The 17,123-nt window shown below is 36.1% G+C and overlaps 1 protein-coding gene across 1 annotated transcript; it reads left to right on the top strand.

Annotated features, from left to right (window-relative positions):
• Nucleotides 1-3,352: 3,352 nt before the first annotated feature.
• LOC136036701 (macrophage mannose receptor 1-like) lies at nucleotides 3,353-15,838 on the top strand (the record flags this gene model as incomplete). Its single annotated transcript, XM_065719020.1, is given in 2 exon segments — nucleotides 3,353-3,466; nucleotides 14,879-15,838. Coding segments are annotated over 2 exon segments (989 nt in total), but the record flags the coding sequence as incomplete, so codon positions are not given.
• Nucleotides 15,839-17,123: the final 1,285 nt, after the last annotated feature.

Below are 17,123 nucleotides of genomic sequence, written 5' to 3'. Positions count from 1 at the left end.
CATTGATGCCCTTAGTGTTGTAGCTAATGTCCTAATGGATGCTGAACTGGCTCAGAAATGTCCCATTCTAGCAGCAAACCATACTATACATACATTTGACTCACTGGCACACGGAGCCAAGGCTCCTTTATATCACAAAAATATATCCCTACCCCCCTGTTATCCGTACCTTGTTTTAAGTTTATATGCATGGATAAAAGTAATTATTAAAATTAAAAATCCATTTAACTTGCCAATTTCCGGTTCATTTAATCTAACCCGTGTTCCACAAGATGGACTTTCTTGTCCCGGTAGCCGACCATATGATCTGAATAATTTTGTTTCTGTTGCATTGTTTTAAATGATCTGATAACGTGATCTGAATTTGTTTTCAAGATATGCATCAAGCTGCTATCACTTCGTCTACTCTGTTTAACAACTGTGTCTTAGGTCCTCAATCAAAATACATTTCCTGCATTGACGCTGAAACAAACGCAACACTTTATTGTTATACGGATGATATAATGTTAATCTTAGCAGGTCATTACAACATATCGAAGAAGGCTTCAGCATACTTGAAAGTGAACATTCTAAATTACGGGTAGAATTTAACTCTGAGAAAATATGATGTTCTTTTATTCAATTGTCCCAGACTGTCAGTCAATCTGGGATGTTCCTTAGGAAAGCCAGTTGAAAAAATTGTTTATCTTGGTCTACCAATTAGCCTATACTGATTCCCCACCCTGAAAAAAGAAATGTGGTGCGTGTTATGTTTTATTTGTCTAAAATAAAAAACTTTTAACTGAATATTCCTCGCTAAACTGTATAATTCAACGATACTACCACATTTACTATATACAGCACCATTTTGGAAAATGTTTAACAAACAGATAAACGTAAACTCCGTTCAGTATATTCCAGATTTGCAAAATATATGCTTCGTTAACCCTTGTAAACCCGAAATTCAGAATTAATGTATAATTATAAAATAGCGGACCTACCAATAGCTCTATCATAAAGTACTTCAAAACCTAATTACAAAATCAGTTTTCATCATGGTATCTCCTTCTTATATTGTAATATTTAAAGTTATATGTATGTAAAAGTTGTTCAGTGCTCCATAGATGTTCTTTATTAATTGTTCTCATAAATGCTGTATTGTTTCTTTTTTTCATTCTCTTATTCCATATTTGTCTTATCCTATGTAATCCATCTCTTTGCATTTTGTGTTATTGTATGACGGGTTAAAAATAAATATAAAAAAATATATATCGTTTTGCGGGATCTTATAAGTGACGGTCTTAAGGTATGACCTTTTGTCCACGGTTTAGTATCATCTCTTTTCGGGACGAACAGGTAAAGGACATTCAGATAGCTGTTGTGTCTTGCCCATATAACTCTCTTGGACACGGACTCATATTCGAGTACCCGAATTACCAATTTGGTACACAAAATGATATTTACTGCTACTGGATCCATCTAATGGTCCGAGTTATAGAAAATGACCTTCCCAGCGGACGAGGATTCTAGCGAAAAGATCTCACATTCATTTTGTATCGTCTCAGAGAAGCTCAGAATATCAAGATTATAAACATGAAATTCTTCAGATACAAAAACTTGTGTCAATGAGTAAGCGATTGAGCATGAATCCCAGCAGCCGACGCTTAAGCCTTGTCTTCTTGATAGGGGATAGCTAGCCCACTTCTTGATGAGTATGCAAGTCTCATCACTTTGCACAAAACCAGGAATGCAGCAGCCAAACTTTTACTCTGTATCATATTCATCATCTTCATTACTTCGTGTTTCTCGGAGATAAGATACATCCAAAGATCATAAATCTTAGGGTAGCCAGAAGCATGATAACCATCACCTTGCACGCTCAGAGATGTTTACACCCCTTCGCCGCTTTGAAGTGCCCAAACATATTGCCTATGCTGCCTAAGGATGGAGGACTGAGCCTCATCTCTTGGAGCTCAGTTCATGACGGGTACTAACATATCTTCTTAAGTTCACACGAAGCACATGAGCCGGCTTAGAGCCAGACAGCAAGAACTCCCTGGGACCTTCTGTTGAAGGACAGCCTTTAACAATCCTCGGCCCATGTTGATCACAACACTGAGTCGTTAACTGCATGATGCTCTAGCCCTCAAAGACAGTTTCATCCCTATTGCTCTTGAAACATTATAAAATCACATCTACAATTATTATGCTAGTATATTGAGAAAACCCATAATATACAATTAAGCTAGTTTTTAGCAATTAGCAAACACAATTTAGCAAACATTTTGGGTAACGAGTGATGGATTCAATTCCCCGTATGTAAAGAACCATTTTTGAATTTACCGCTTACTTTAAGTTGAAAAATACTTATTTTTGTTCAATTTCTGATAATTCCTTAAATGTTTCTAAGAATTCAACCTCCTTTCGAAAAGTTTGGAGGCCCCGTTCTCACTTTGAAACACAAAGAAAACAAATACAAATTCCAGATTTGTGTCGATGGGATTATACAATGTTCAAAATTGCTCAAAACATAGCTGTTTATAGCCATTGCAACTTCACTTCTTCCTAATAAATCCTGGTCAAGCTCATGGTATATAGCTTCACCTTATTTAACCTTTGTACACAGTCGATATGCAAACACCCTATTTTATTCTGCATAGAATTGGGATGTTGCAACGGAAAGGACCCCCCCCCCCTTGTATATATAATGAAGGTGCCGACCTCAAATACTGTCAAGCATCAAAATAAGGGTTGGACTTTTGATGGCCTGTTCGATATCTTTTTGACTATTCAATAAGGTAAGGAAGCTAGGCCATTAAAACGTACTACTTGAGAGATAGAACCCCCCATAGTCGACCGGCTCTTCTTTGTAATAGCCCATACGTGCTTATGCGTCGTTGTTTTATTTATACTGCAAAAAATACTATATTACAGCTGCTAATTACAGCACTGTCTACACGCCAACAAACCTTTGAATTAAAAAACGAAAAACTTCATTCATAGTAGGTTTTTTCATCTAATGAATCTTCCAATAACAAAAAGTGTGAGGAAACCTTTGATATTTGACTTCGACTAAAACAATATTAAAAAAGGAAATACATCTTGTACAGATTTCGATTGGAAAGAATTTTTTTCATTTTATATTATAAAGAGAGAAAAGTTAGTTTATTCTGTAACTTATGCCGAACAATCTCCCTTCAATTTATGTAAATTATGTGTAATTCACTCTGTTGCTGTGTCTTTGCTCGTGGTTCTACCACCACACTAGGACATGTTCACGTCTTCAGGAGCTGTTTGAGAATTTTTTTTTATTTTATTATTTAAATATTTGAAACTATATCAAGTGATAATTAATATGCCTTTGGCTCTTTAGTTCCAAAACACGATGCAAGCTACCAATCAAACGTGAGCCAAGTAGGCGAGAGTTTTCTTATAAGGAAGAATATGAAAAATTCAGTGAGAATGAATTTAGGTCTACGGATTGAAGGTAAGGCTATAAATTTTATTTTAGAATCAGAAATTTAAAATAGGAAAAAAACTAGGTATTATTTTTTTAGGCCACCCTTTGTCTGGATGGAAGAGTTTTTGAGAGATTTTAATCCAAATAAAGATTTTAAGCAAAATGGATTTAGGCTTTAGCTGTAAATATTGCAATTGTTTAATTGTATTTTTTATTATAAGGACTAGCATCATGAGAATCTGCAGTGATACTGGAACTAATTGACGAATTTTTCGTTTGACGTTGCACTTTTGGTCAAAGCTATTCTGATATGAAACTATATCTACCCTCAGACCATCTCCAAGTAATAGTTAATTTGACTATCTTATGACATGTCACGGCAGAAAAAAAATTGATGTGTGGAACTAAAAATGTGTAATTTGAATGAAAAAAGTGTTAATATAGGCTTGGATTAAATATACTGCTTCAACACAAGACAACAAATAGAAAAGCATAGATTTGAATTATAATGGGATAAATGTCATGAATATGAGAACTCTTCAGGTTCTGAAAATGTATATGCTACCATTTATACTTCTTACCATTTACTTGTCTCTGGAGTCACGGTCTTTTCACAAGCACTAAAAATTCAAACTTTAAAGCCAGATTAAATGCTGGGGAGGGGAACCCAATCGTAACATTACTGTTATTTAAATTATAATTAGAAAGTGATTCACTGTCGTCTTTATAACCATCTCACGAAACACGGTTTACTAAGTGGCAACTAATTTGGCTTTTCAACGGCTTACCCAACTATTCATGATTTCATTCATTTTGTTTATTTTGTGGACGGCATTTTTTTTAAACATGATATCCCTAACACATTTTATTTCATATTATGAAATCACTTGACATTATATATTTAAGAATTTCCCTGCATCAATTAGAATGCTGGGTTATAAAGGTGTGGGTTATAAATTTTTTGAATAATGTCTTTTCCAAGATGTAGATTAAACTAGCGATTGAAGAGATTTTTCTTCCCTCACTGAACTATTTTGTGGTGTGCCATAGGGATATGTTCTTTATCCGCATCTTTAACCAGTCCATGTTTAGAAAGTGTGATTGAAGCTTCAGGATTGTTGTTTAAAGTCATTGGCTTTTTGCTCTATATTACTTTTCTGTTCCTTGTTTGGATGGTGTTGTGTTTAAATTCACTGTTTATTTTAGATGTTTTGATGTTTTTGTTAGTTTGGGTCTTGTCATTATTTAACATCACTATGACTAATTTCATAATATATTTCAGAGTAGGGAAGCCAAATAATGTTAATGGTAAAACTCTGCTCCTTAGAAATTTGTATCTAAAATTCCGAGAATCAACGCTTTGAAAATGATTAGTTTTAGAAAAATGTCCGTTAAAAAAAGTTAAAAAAAAGAAAAATAAAGATCCACATTAAACCAAATAAGAGCCCATTAAAAAGTCCTTAAAAAAATAAATAAAAACCAAAACCAATAGAATTTACTATAAATAACTAAGTCAAACCCAATACATGAAGACTGCAAAATATTGTGCAGATGATTTAGCCTGGAAAATTTACCATAGCATATTTTCATTTGAAAAAGATCTTAAATCAAAGTTCTGACCGAAGATGTAATCTTTTTTCCAATAGCTCCAGAAATCCTTCTTCCGTGGATATTTCTTAAGCAGAAATCCAAACATATTGAATATTTCCCCTGGACAGTTCCCCCAGAACTTCGCTACATGTAAAATTGAGCTTCAAAGGGCGTAAGATAAAAAAAATTCGTGTAGGAATTAAGATAAAAAAAAATTCGTGTATGAAGTTTTAAGACATTTTAATAGTTTTAGTCAAAGTCCATCATTCTGTTATTCGCGTTGTCAAACTCTTGGATGAGTTCAACACCAAACATCAAGGGGAAGGCCATTGCTACCCATTTTAACCATGTATCCTCAATATCACCACCAACTGCTCATGACCTCATCAATAAATATTGGCTATTTAGTCTTCGGATTAATGAATGAGTTGGTAAATCTGTCCGTTCAGTTCATTTCCAGAATTCATCGAAAATTTTGATTTTCAAAACATCGGGCTCCTCAGACAGAACTTTACTATTGAAAAGCCTCAATTTCAGTTTCAAAGAGGAAGTGGCATTTCTATGCACGTTTGGTAATTTCATCCTCAGGGCTTCCACCGGTGCTTACTGGACTCCCAAGGTATCTAAATATCTCAACTTTTCCGTTTCTTGTTCTTTAACTACCAGTGGCTCTACAGGTATTTTATGGCGCATGGTATTCACCGCATGCGTGATAATTGTTAAACTTGTTTGTTCATACACTTTAGAGAGATGATTGATGTTGTACTGAAGCTTCTCTTTTATCAAACAGTTCGTGGTAACGAACTGTAGTAAGGAGCGACCCGGCTCAATAGTAACCAAAACTCTAAAAAATGGAATTTTGATACCAATAGCTATAACAAAAGAATTGCATTTTAATGCTGGTTTTAAATATATAAGTTTCATCAAGCTTAGTCCTACCCATCAAAAGTTACGAGCCTGAGAAAATTTGCGTTATTTTAGAAAATAGGGGAAACACCCCCTAAAAGTCATATAATCTTAATGAAAATCACACCATCAGATTCAGCGTATCAGAGAACCCTAATGTAGAAGTTTTGAGCTCCTATCTACAAAAATGTGGAATTTTACATTTTTTGCCAGAAGGCAGATCACGGATGCGTGTTTATTTGTTTTTTTTTTGTTTTTTTGTTTGTTTTTTTTTCTTTTTTCCAGGGGTGATCGTATCGACCCAGTTGTCCTAGAATGTTGCAAGAGGGCTCATTCTAACGGAAATGAAAAGTTCTAGTGCCCTTTTTAAGTGACCAAAAAAATTGGAGGGCACCTAGGCCCCCTCCCACGCTAATTATTTTCCCAAAGTCAACGGATCAAAGTTCTGAGATAGCCATTTTATTCAGCGTAGTCGAAAAACCTTATAACTAAATCTTTGGGGACGACTTACTCCCCCACAGTCCCCGTGGGAGGGGCAACAAGTTACAAACTTTGACCTGTGCTTACATATAGTAATGGTTATTGGGAAGTATACAGGCGTTTTCAGGAGGATTTTTTTGGTTGGGGGGAGGGGTTGAGAAGAAGGGGATATGCTGGGGGAACTTTCCATCGAGAATTTGTCATGGGAGAAGAAAACTTCCATGAAGGGAGAGCAGGATTTACTAGCATTATTTTTAAAAAAAATAAAAAAAAATGTGAAAAAGCTTTTTCAGCTGGAAGTAAGGAACAGCAATAAAACTTAAAACAAACAGAAATTATTACCCATATGAGGGGCTCACCTTCTTATAATACCTTGCTCTTTATGCTAAAGTATTTTTAGTAATTTCAACTATTTATTCTACGGCGTTTGTGATTCAGGGGTCATTCTTAATGAATTGGGATAAAATTTAAGCTTTAGTGTAAAGAGCGAGGTACTGACGATGGGGCGAATCCCCTCATATATGTAATAAAAATATGAGAATACAAAAGTTCTTTACGTAAGCTAATTTATAAGTTACGTAAATCTTTTACCAATAAAAGATTCTAAAAAAATTAAAAGTTCTAGTTGCCTTTTTAATTAACCAAAAAATCGGAGGGCAACTAAGCTTCGCCCCCGCTCTTTTTTTCTCAAAATCATTCGATCAAAATTATGAGAAAGCCATTTAGCCCAAAAAAAAAATATGCAAATTTCGTTTTGATTATTCCTCTGCGGAGAGCCAAAATCAAAACATGCATTGATTCAAAAACGTTCAGAAATTAAATAAAAAAAACGAGTTTTTTTAACTGAAAGTAAGGAGCGACATTAAAACTTAAAACGCACAGAAATTACTTCGTATATGACAGAGGCTGCTTCCTCATCAACGCCCCGCTCTTTATGCTAAAACAAGTAAAACTTGACTCTTTCTCTCAATTTTTCGTTTTAAAACAGTAAAAAACTTTAGCGTAAAGAGCTATATGTATAAAAAAAATTAAAAAAAAAAAAAAGATCACATTTTGAAAAGCTAAATTGAAAAGTAAATTGGGACGACCGCGAACGCGCAAGAAAGAAATTGATAGCAGATGGTAAAAGTGCTTAAGCTAAATATTAAACTTTTCCTGTCCTGCAGATCCCCCAGATGGCTGAAACCTTTCCAATTGAACAATAACTAGTGCAATAGCGCTCCCTAACTAAAAAGTGAAGAGGGCACAAGGGATTTTTTTCTATGTTTTAGACCAGGGTACTTCGAACAGAAGGAATTGTCATAGAAACTTCGAAAACGGCTCATTCGACTTAAAAATGAAAGGGCTATTACCCTTTTTAGTAGTTTGAAGTCATTCGAGGGCATCCAGCCCCCCATACACACACTTATTATTTCCCCAAACATATCCAATCAAAATTTTGAGATTGCCATTTTGATCACCGTAATTAAAGGTTCAAGAATTTTGTTTTTAGTGATCACAACCCCAGCACAGCTCTCAGGTCAATGGTTGTAATTTATGCCCTTGGGGCCCTTTTTAATAGTTTTAAGGAAGTGGAAGGTAGCCATTCCCCTCACCTAGGCCTGTCAGTTTCTCAAATAGTATCCAATCAAAATTTTGACATGGCCATTTCTTCAGCGTATTTAAAGCGTCTAGTAATTATGTCTTCAAACATGATACCCCCAGAGTCCTTGGGGACTCACAAAAATATATCTCACGAAATATTTTTCTTCTGATTACCCTGAAACATAAAACTCTTGATGTTAAACGATGAAATTAATGAAAATGTGGTAAAACAGTTATATAAACTTGATTATGGTCTGTCAAGAAGTGTTTGAATTTTTATTGTTTTACTAATGCAGATTTTATATAGTAGGTTATTTGAAAACATTCTCGTGAAAAAATAACGGACTTTGAACGGAAATCAGTGCATGTCTTAAGACCATTATTATACGTCGAAAAATTGACGAAAGTTGAAACCAAACAATTGAAGCATTAAATCCATAGCTCTCAATGGAACCAGGCACAAAGTTCCAATATTGTAAATGATTAAATATTGACTTTGCTCTAGGGGTAAAAAAATTAATACAAGCCAATTAAGCACCTCCCAAAAAATTTAAACGAAATATGGCCTGCTGCGTCGAAAGTACTTAAGCTTTATTCTACTTAGCCTGTGAAACTACACGACTTGGGCCAGAACATTCCAATGAAGGGCTATTTGGAATCTTGTCCTATCATGTTTTTCATATCTCACGAAAATACCGGGGATCCATTTCAGGTGTATTAAAAAACATGTATGTGAATGAATGAATGAATGACTGTATTTAAAGCCATTTTTCAGGCCGTATACATACATATATAACAACAAACAAACTAAATTATGTAACAATCGACTTTCGAATAACAAGACCCTTCCGGACAAAATTTGCCGCTGCTACTATATTTATTTTCGACGTCGACTTCAAAGTTCCAAGAAGGGGCTCACGACTATCCATCCCAAGAAAGCTCCCTCTTAGCTCATTTAGCCCCTGACACCTGAAAAGAAAATGGTCTAGCCCATCAAGATCACCGCAAATTGGACAAGTATACCGCATTTCCGGGTGACACCTATTTTACCGAATACTGTGAAGAGGGAGACAGTTTGCTCGCACCTGCATCCAAGACCTCAGGGATTCTTTTGGAATCCCTAATTTAAAATAGAACTCTTCACCATAATTTTCTTTCACCTTATAGCAAGAACTTAAGCTTTCCAACCGGCTAAGGTCATTCCACCATTTATGAATTTCTTGGTCTTCCAGCCTTATTTGGATGTCTGACAGAAAGGCTTTTTGATCTGAGATTGGGCCCTCTCCTCCATTCCATGCATACGATAGACCTGTTCTGTCCAGCAGTTTTTTGACATGGAAGGGCCATGACGATTTTTGTCCCAGAGTAAGTAATTCATCATGCGCTGCTCTGATGGGTCGAGAGGAGGGACATTGCAGTATTTTCAGCCAAAACTTAATTAGTTGGATCTGTCTATGTTTTCTCATTGAGAAAAGTCCCAAATCTCCCTTGATGAAAAGTGTGTGAGTTGTGGCGTACAGACCTAGCATTCGTTTATAATATTGTAGCTGTAGAGTTTCTAATGAATTTGCCACTTCTAGGCCCCATACTTCTCCCCCATAGTGGAGGATTGGCCTTATTTCTGAGTTGAACACGTTTTTGTGCATCTTTAAGTCACCTATTCCCGTCAAAATACTGTTCCTGAACAGCGTTGCCATTGCTGCTTTTCCTCGATATGCCATCTTCGAAATATGATTGCTCCATCTTCCGTTCAATCTTAGATGGAATCCTAAATATATTGCCTGAGACACAACCTTCACGGCTTCACCATTCAAATTAAAACTTTCTTCATCTTTATTTCCTGTTGATTGTCTACGGCAAACTATCATCACCTCTGTCTTTTTTGTGTTAATTTCCAGTTTCTTTTCATCTAAATATTCAGCTGTTAAATCTAACAGAGTTTGTAGCTCCGAACTGGATCTGGCGAACAAGGCAATATCATCGGCAAATAATAGTAATGATAATACTTTATTTCCAAGGTGTACAACTGGCACCCACCTTTTTTCAAGGTATTCGGCAAGATCATTTATAAAAATAGCAAAAAGTTTCGGTGATAGGGTACTACCCTGTTTTACACCTTTTACATTAAAAAAAAAACTCTAGATATACCGCTTCCTGATATCTTTACCACATTTCTGGTCAAACAATACATTGAGAGAAGAACCGTTAAAAAGGGTGTCGGAATTCCTGTTCCTAAAAGCGTTCTAAACAGAATTATACGGTCAACATTGTCAAATGCTCTACTTAAATCAAGAAAAGCCACGTACAACTTTCTGTTTCCCTTGCAATACTTACTAATCAATGCATTTAGAACAAACATTTGATCAGATGGTGAGTATCTTTACGAAAACCGGCTTGCTCTTCTCTCAGAATTTGCCTCTCATCCAGCCATAATTCCAGCCTTTTGTTTAAGATTTTGTCCAAAATTTTTCCAAGACAGTTTCCTAAGCTGATTGGTCGGTAATTCTCGCACAAACTTGCATCACATTTCTTAAATAGGGGGATAACTACAGATATCTTCCAAGGATCAGGCCACTTTTTTTCTTTCATAGCCAAGTTATACAAACCCAGAAGCAGAGGTAATAAAATTACTTGTAGTACATTCAAAGCCTTTGCTGGAATTCCATCTGGTCCTGGCGAAGACCCACCTCTAGTTTGTTTTAAGGCATCTTCTACTTCTCCCTGCTGGATTTGGCGGCAAAGGTGATCATCTTCTTCCAGTAGGGGGTATTCAGTGTGGTCACAAGAGGGGGTTCCGACTTCTTCTGTCAGTTTTTCGAAATCGGGTTGGGGCTGTTGTGTGCCAGATGCTGTACTTGCTTCTAGTTTCTCAAAGAAGAGGGGCCACTCGTCTTCCTGCGGAATACATTTGGGAGCAGTCATTTTTTGATTTTACCAAGCCAGTGCTACTCGTTCCTGTCCCAAATGTCTGATACTTTAGTTTTTCTCTTTTCCGCTGATTTTTACTAATATTTGTCGACTGAAAATAAAAAATTAACGGAGAATGGTCAGAACCAGCAAAATGCACTACCTCAAGGTTTAAGGAAATAGGTGCGAGCCTACTGTCCACCAAAACATAATCAATGACACTAAAATTCGTTCCGGAAATGCAAGTAAACTCACCGCATCCTGCATCATTTCCAAACCTTCCATTTCCAATGACTAGACCAAATTCTCTGCTAATGCCCAACAACCTCCTTCCCCATTGGTTAACTTTTCTTTTCACATCTTGGCTCCTCCTTGGAATTTTGTAGCTCTCTGGAATCCTCAGTGACGTCAAATCCTTTCCTGAAAGAGAAACAAGGGGAATTTCTGGTTCTCCTGACGTATAAGCATTAAAATCACCCATCAAAACAAAAAACTCTTCACTATATTTATTCTGTAAATATTCCAACTCTTTTTCAATCAAAGTCCACGTATCTTCTTTCATATAACTACTATTCTGTGGAGCAACATATATGCAAGCCAGGACAATCTTTGATCCATCATGACAAAATTAAATAAAAAAAATGATTTTTATAGCTGAAAGTAAGGAGCGACATTAAAACTTAAAACGAACAGAAATTACTCCGTATATGAAATGGGTTGTCCCCTCTGCAATCCCTCGCTCTTTACGCTAAAGCTTTTGATTGTTTTAAAAAGTAGAATTGTGGCAAAGAGTCAAACTTTAGCGTAAAGAGCGAAGGATTGCAGAGGGGAGAACCCACTTCATATACGGAGTAATTTCTGTTCGTTTTAAGTTTTAATGTGGCTCCTTACTTTCAGCTAAAAAAACATTTTTTTTTATTTAATTTCTGAACGTTTTTGAATTAATGCATGTTTGGTTTTGGCTCTCTGCACATAAATTATTAAAATGAAATTTGTATATTAATTCTTTTTTGGCTAAATGGCTTTCTCTTAGTTTTGATCAGACGATTTTGAGAAATAAGGGGTGGAGAAGGAGGCATAGTTGCCCTCCAATTTTTCGGTTACTTAAAAAGGCTACTAAAACTTTTAATTTTTAACGAGCATTTTATTAGTAAAAAATATACGTAACCTAAGAATTAACTTACTTAACAAACTTTCATAACCTTATATTTTTATTATGTATACTAGGGGGTTTGTACCCTCGTTAATACCTCGCTCTTTACACTAAATCTTAACTTTTCTCCCAATTTTTTAATAATGACCCCTGAATCAGAAAGGCCGTAGAATAAATAGTTGAAATTACTAAAAATACTTTAGCATAAAGACCAAGGTATTTATCTCCTCCTAAATACCTCGCTCTTTATGCTAAAGTATTTTTAGAACCCCTCATATGCGTAATAATCTCTGTTCGTTTTAAGTTTCAATGCTACTTCTTCCTTTCACTTGAAAAAAAGTTTTCATGTTTATTTTTCATTGTTTTCTTATAGTAATGCTAGAGAATCCTGCGTCCTTTTCATTGAATTTTTCATCCCCCATGACAGATTTCTCCAAGGAAAGATCCTCCAACTTAGCCCCCTCTCCTCAACCCCACCCCCAAACCAAATAAAATCCCCCTGAAAACGTCTGTACACTTCCCAATAACCATTACTATATGTAAACACTGGTCAAAGTTTGTAACTTGCAGCCCCACCCCCAGGGAATTGTGGGGGAGTAAATTATGGTTTTCGACTATGTTGAACAAAATGGCTATCTCAAAATTTTGATCCGTTGACTTTGAGGAAAAAATGAGTGTGGGAGGGGGCCTAGATGCCCTCCAATTTTTTTGGTCACTTAAAAAGGGCACTAGAACTTTTCATTTCCGTTAGAATGAGCCCTCTTGTGACATTCTAGGACCACTTGGTCGATACGATGACCCCTAGGGAAAAAAAAACAAAAAAAAAACAAAAAAACAAATAAACACGCACCCGTGATTTGTCTTCTGGCAAAAAAAACAAAATTCCACATTTTTGTAGATAGGAGCTTGAAACTTCTACAGTAGGGTTCTTTAATACGCTGAATCTGATGGTTTCATTTTGTTAAGATCCTACGACTTTTAAGGGGTGTTTCCCCCTATTTTCCTAAATAAGGCAAATTTTCTCAGGCTCTTAACTTTTTATGGGTAGAACTAAACTTGATGAAATTTATATATTTGAAATCAGCATTAAAATGCGATTCTTTTGATGTAGCTATTGATATCAAAATTCAATTTTTTAGAGTTTTGGTTACTATTGAGCCGGGTCGCTCCTTACTACAGTTCGTTACCACGAACTGTTTGACTTAAGGTTTAACCAAATAATGTCCTCAGATTTACTTTTTATTCTCTGACAAACTTCGAAACTCTGCTTTTTCACAAAAACCGCGACTCCGCCGTAAAAACGTGCATCACGGGAAATTTGCCGGTCAGCACGGAAAACTGTTTAATCTTTAACCGAGAGATCCTCCGAAGGCGGGGTCCATGTCTCAATTAAACATGTTACATCACACTTAAGAAAAGACTCATTTAGACACTGTTGTTTTTTTACTCATTAGGCCTTGGACGTTCCATGTCATAAACTGAATTTGTTGTACAAGGCCTACTTCCTATTCCTCGAAATTGAAAGGACTCCTTCGTCTATTTCTGAGTGAGCGGCGTGGGGGTTCTCGACCAAGGCCTCGATTTGGTGGGTCACGAGTTACGTTCCGACAATCCTGCCTGTGACGATCTTCGGGGCTGATTATCTCTTCTAAACCTCGGTTACTCGTGGCTCCGCTCACTCCAGGTTTTTTACCGTCTGCCTGGCTAATAGCCTGGTCGTGTTTGAGACTACCGCTACGAATATCCGAGTTTACCTCTGACATTTGATCCCCACCTTCGCTTTCCATTTCTGCGTTAGATCCAGTGTACTCTTGCACTTGAGATCGAGCTAGTTCTTTTGCTTTATTTCTTCCATTATTTCTAATTTTTCCTGATTCATGTTCATACGTGAACAATTCACCGTCTACAAATAAACGAGGGCCCCTGAATTTCACCTCACGGTCCTCTTTGGTTGCTTTCTGCAAAAGTGGTTTCAGAGCGTTGCAAGCAATTCTCTCGGCCCGTGTATAATCCGGAGCTAGGGAGATACTGCAACTCTGGAAGCGAAATGAGTTTCGCAAAATCAAATGTCGCAAATATTTGGTTGTGAACTTCACGAAAACTGGACGGATTTCCCCTTGTTTTTTTAGTGTTCAAGCGGAATGCGCCATTTATGTCCCATCTCCTGATCTCAATCTGTGGCAAACAGCCGGAAATGACCTCACTGATTTCCTCCGCAAGTGATCCCCTAGGTGGGTTTAGGGGTTTAAAACTATAAAAAATCAGGTTTGACTGTTTTGCTTCTTTTTCTAACCACTCTCCGCGCCTCTGCGATTCGTCTATATTTTCTTTTATTTTCTGGATGTCCTCCGTGGTTTTCGATTGTGACGCCTCATTTTTCTTTATTTGGGAGGATATGGTTTGCAGCTCTTCCGCTATCGACGCGAGCTTAGAAAGGCCCCCAAGCTGGTTTTCTATATTTTTCAGACGCTCTAAAATATCCAGATTTGTTTCCTGTTGAACAGAATATTATGTGGAAAGTTTTAGTGATGAAATCCTCAAGGAAAAACCACTATAATAGGCAAGTGTCTCTTAAACAAAAACAAGTATTCGAACTGTCGGAATACCTCTTTGCATTTCCTTAGTACATAAAGAGGCAGAGATCTGAATGGAAACTGAACAAAAGATCACCCACGTTAATGCCAAAGTTTAGTCGCATTATGTGCTCCCACGATTCAATAGCCAGACATATTTTAAATACAAAGTTTCAATATGCAAAGTAAGTTAATTGCCATCAAATATTTCTTAGCACTGAACTTTAAACTTTTTTTTTATTTTAGGTATAAGAATGTATGCCTCAAAATCGGGATTTGCTTGTGAAGATGAATGGGACCTACTTTGCAGTAGTGAAAATGACTGTAGCTGTCTCCAATATATTGAAGATCGTGCAACCTACTCACTCGCTGAGAGAGTTTGTAAAGGTTCTGGCGCAAAGCTTCCCATAATCCATTCAGAATTAAAAAACAAATTTCTTTTCGTGTATCCAGATGATTTTTCAGTTGGTGCCTGGATAGGGCTACAAAAAAACGACAATGGTCAATTTATTTGGGCGAATGGAAATCCATTAACCTGGATGGACTTCCAAAACTGGGAGGGGGGTAAGCCCGTAGATAATGGTGACTGTGTTCATTTTGTTGGAGATAGTGACAAGCCTCTTTCTCCTAATGAAGATTTCAAATGGAGGAATAGTAAATGTAGTCAATACCGACCTATCCTCTGCGAGAAGGAGCCAGTTAGAGATTCAAGCACACATTTAACCACAATGTCACTTACATGTCCTCAAGAATATAAAGAAAAGTGCTTCCAAGATAATTCCTGCTATTGCTATGCTGTGAAAAAGGATACGCCTACATATTGGGGTGACGCTATCGCAGTTTGTAGAAGTGAAGATGCTGATATGGTTTCTATCCATTCTGATGATGAAAATGAATATATCCGAGAAATTGCAGGAATGCTTGATTTTGCATGGATTGGCAGCTTGTATAGTTCAACTAAGTGGATAGATGGTACCAAAATGAGCGGCTACACTAACTGGCATGAAACGTACGATGATCACACTTTAGGCTATATTAATCTTGCATATGGAGGAAAATGGATGACTGTGTCCGATTTTGGTATTAAGCTGCCTTTTGTGTGCAAAAAACCCAAAGAGTGATGCAGAAAAATCGTAGTGATACGTTAATAGTAATGCGTAGATAATCATTATAATCATATCTCAATAAAATAAAAAATAAAATGACTGCGTTTTTTGTGTGTAACGATGATTTAGTTGAAAAAAAATTGGAAAATTGGTAAAATTTCAAGTTTTTCTCTTATATATATGGTTAAGTTGGATATTTTTTCTAATTTTGGTTCTATTAAAAGAAAAATAAGTGAGAATAGGTTTAAAAACTAATCAAAATAATGTGATTGAAGCTTCATCTCAATCCTCTCCAAGTGAGACAAAATAGGATAGACTTATCAAAACTGATCACTGTGCCCATAAACTGGCTTACTGTGCTGATTTGACTTAGCTCAAGATTCACAGCTTAAATTTTTCCAATAGAAAAACAGTAATAGCATTGCGTATATCATGCATTTTTAATAGTTTTAAATTTCCATTTTACTGAAAAAAGTCCTTATTTTGAGATGAATTTTTCTGTTAATCATAATACAAAAGAAACAACATCAAAGCCAATATTAGTGAAAAATAAAAACGAAAAATGAATTTGAATTGAGTAAAATTTACTGGAGCTGTAAACAACATTTTTGAGTTACAAGTTCTAGTGAATAAATGCATGAAGCCTAAAAAAGGTTTATTTGTGGACTTCATAGTTACATTTGAAAATGTAAATTGATTGCTACTTATGGAGAGTCTATAAAAGGTGGGTAAATTCTAATGTTTTTGTAGCTATTCTTAGCATAAATTTATGTGGCAATGCAATCAGTGTCTAGGCTTGGTGGGAATTCGTCAAGGGTAGATAAAACAGTAGTAAAGCAGGGATGCACCATAATGCCTGATATAATAGTCTGGAAAAATTCATGTATTAGAATGTAGCCCTAGTCTTGATGCTAAACGTGTCAAGTTTCTGTATGCTCCTTTTCGCAGATGGTATAGTTTAAGCTGCAGGTTCAAGTCTGGAGCTACAGAAGTTATTGAATTTATTCCAGGATTTTTCATCAAATAAATAACTTGAGCTGAATGTAGGCAAAACAGTAATTCTATTGTTTAGGAATTATCGTCAATTAAGGCGGGATATTGAATGTAATTTAGGAGGTAGAGAGCTCCAAGGAAAGGACGACTGGAAATATTTAAGGTGAATTATGGATTAGATAGGCAAAGATTGGCAAAGATGTTAGATTAGCAAAGATGAGAAGTGATATCTTACAAAATTTACAGGTTTGACATTATAACAGATCATTTTCTGATTCCCTGCGGCTGAGTAGGTCAGTGAAGGAGATGCGACATGGAGGGATTTTATTTACAATGAATTTGAAAACAGGGAAATGAAGTGTATAATTCAATTAACAGGGAATGTTTTTCCA

Source organism: Artemia franciscana, chromosome 15 (genome assembly GCF_032884065.1).
Source record: "Artemia franciscana chromosome 15, ASM3288406v1, whole genome shotgun sequence".
Taxonomy (NCBI): domain Eukaryota; kingdom Metazoa; phylum Arthropoda; class Branchiopoda; order Anostraca; family Artemiidae; genus Artemia; species Artemia franciscana.
Note: the sequence above shows the minus strand (reverse complement) of the source record. Positions and strands in the feature narration are given on the sequence as shown.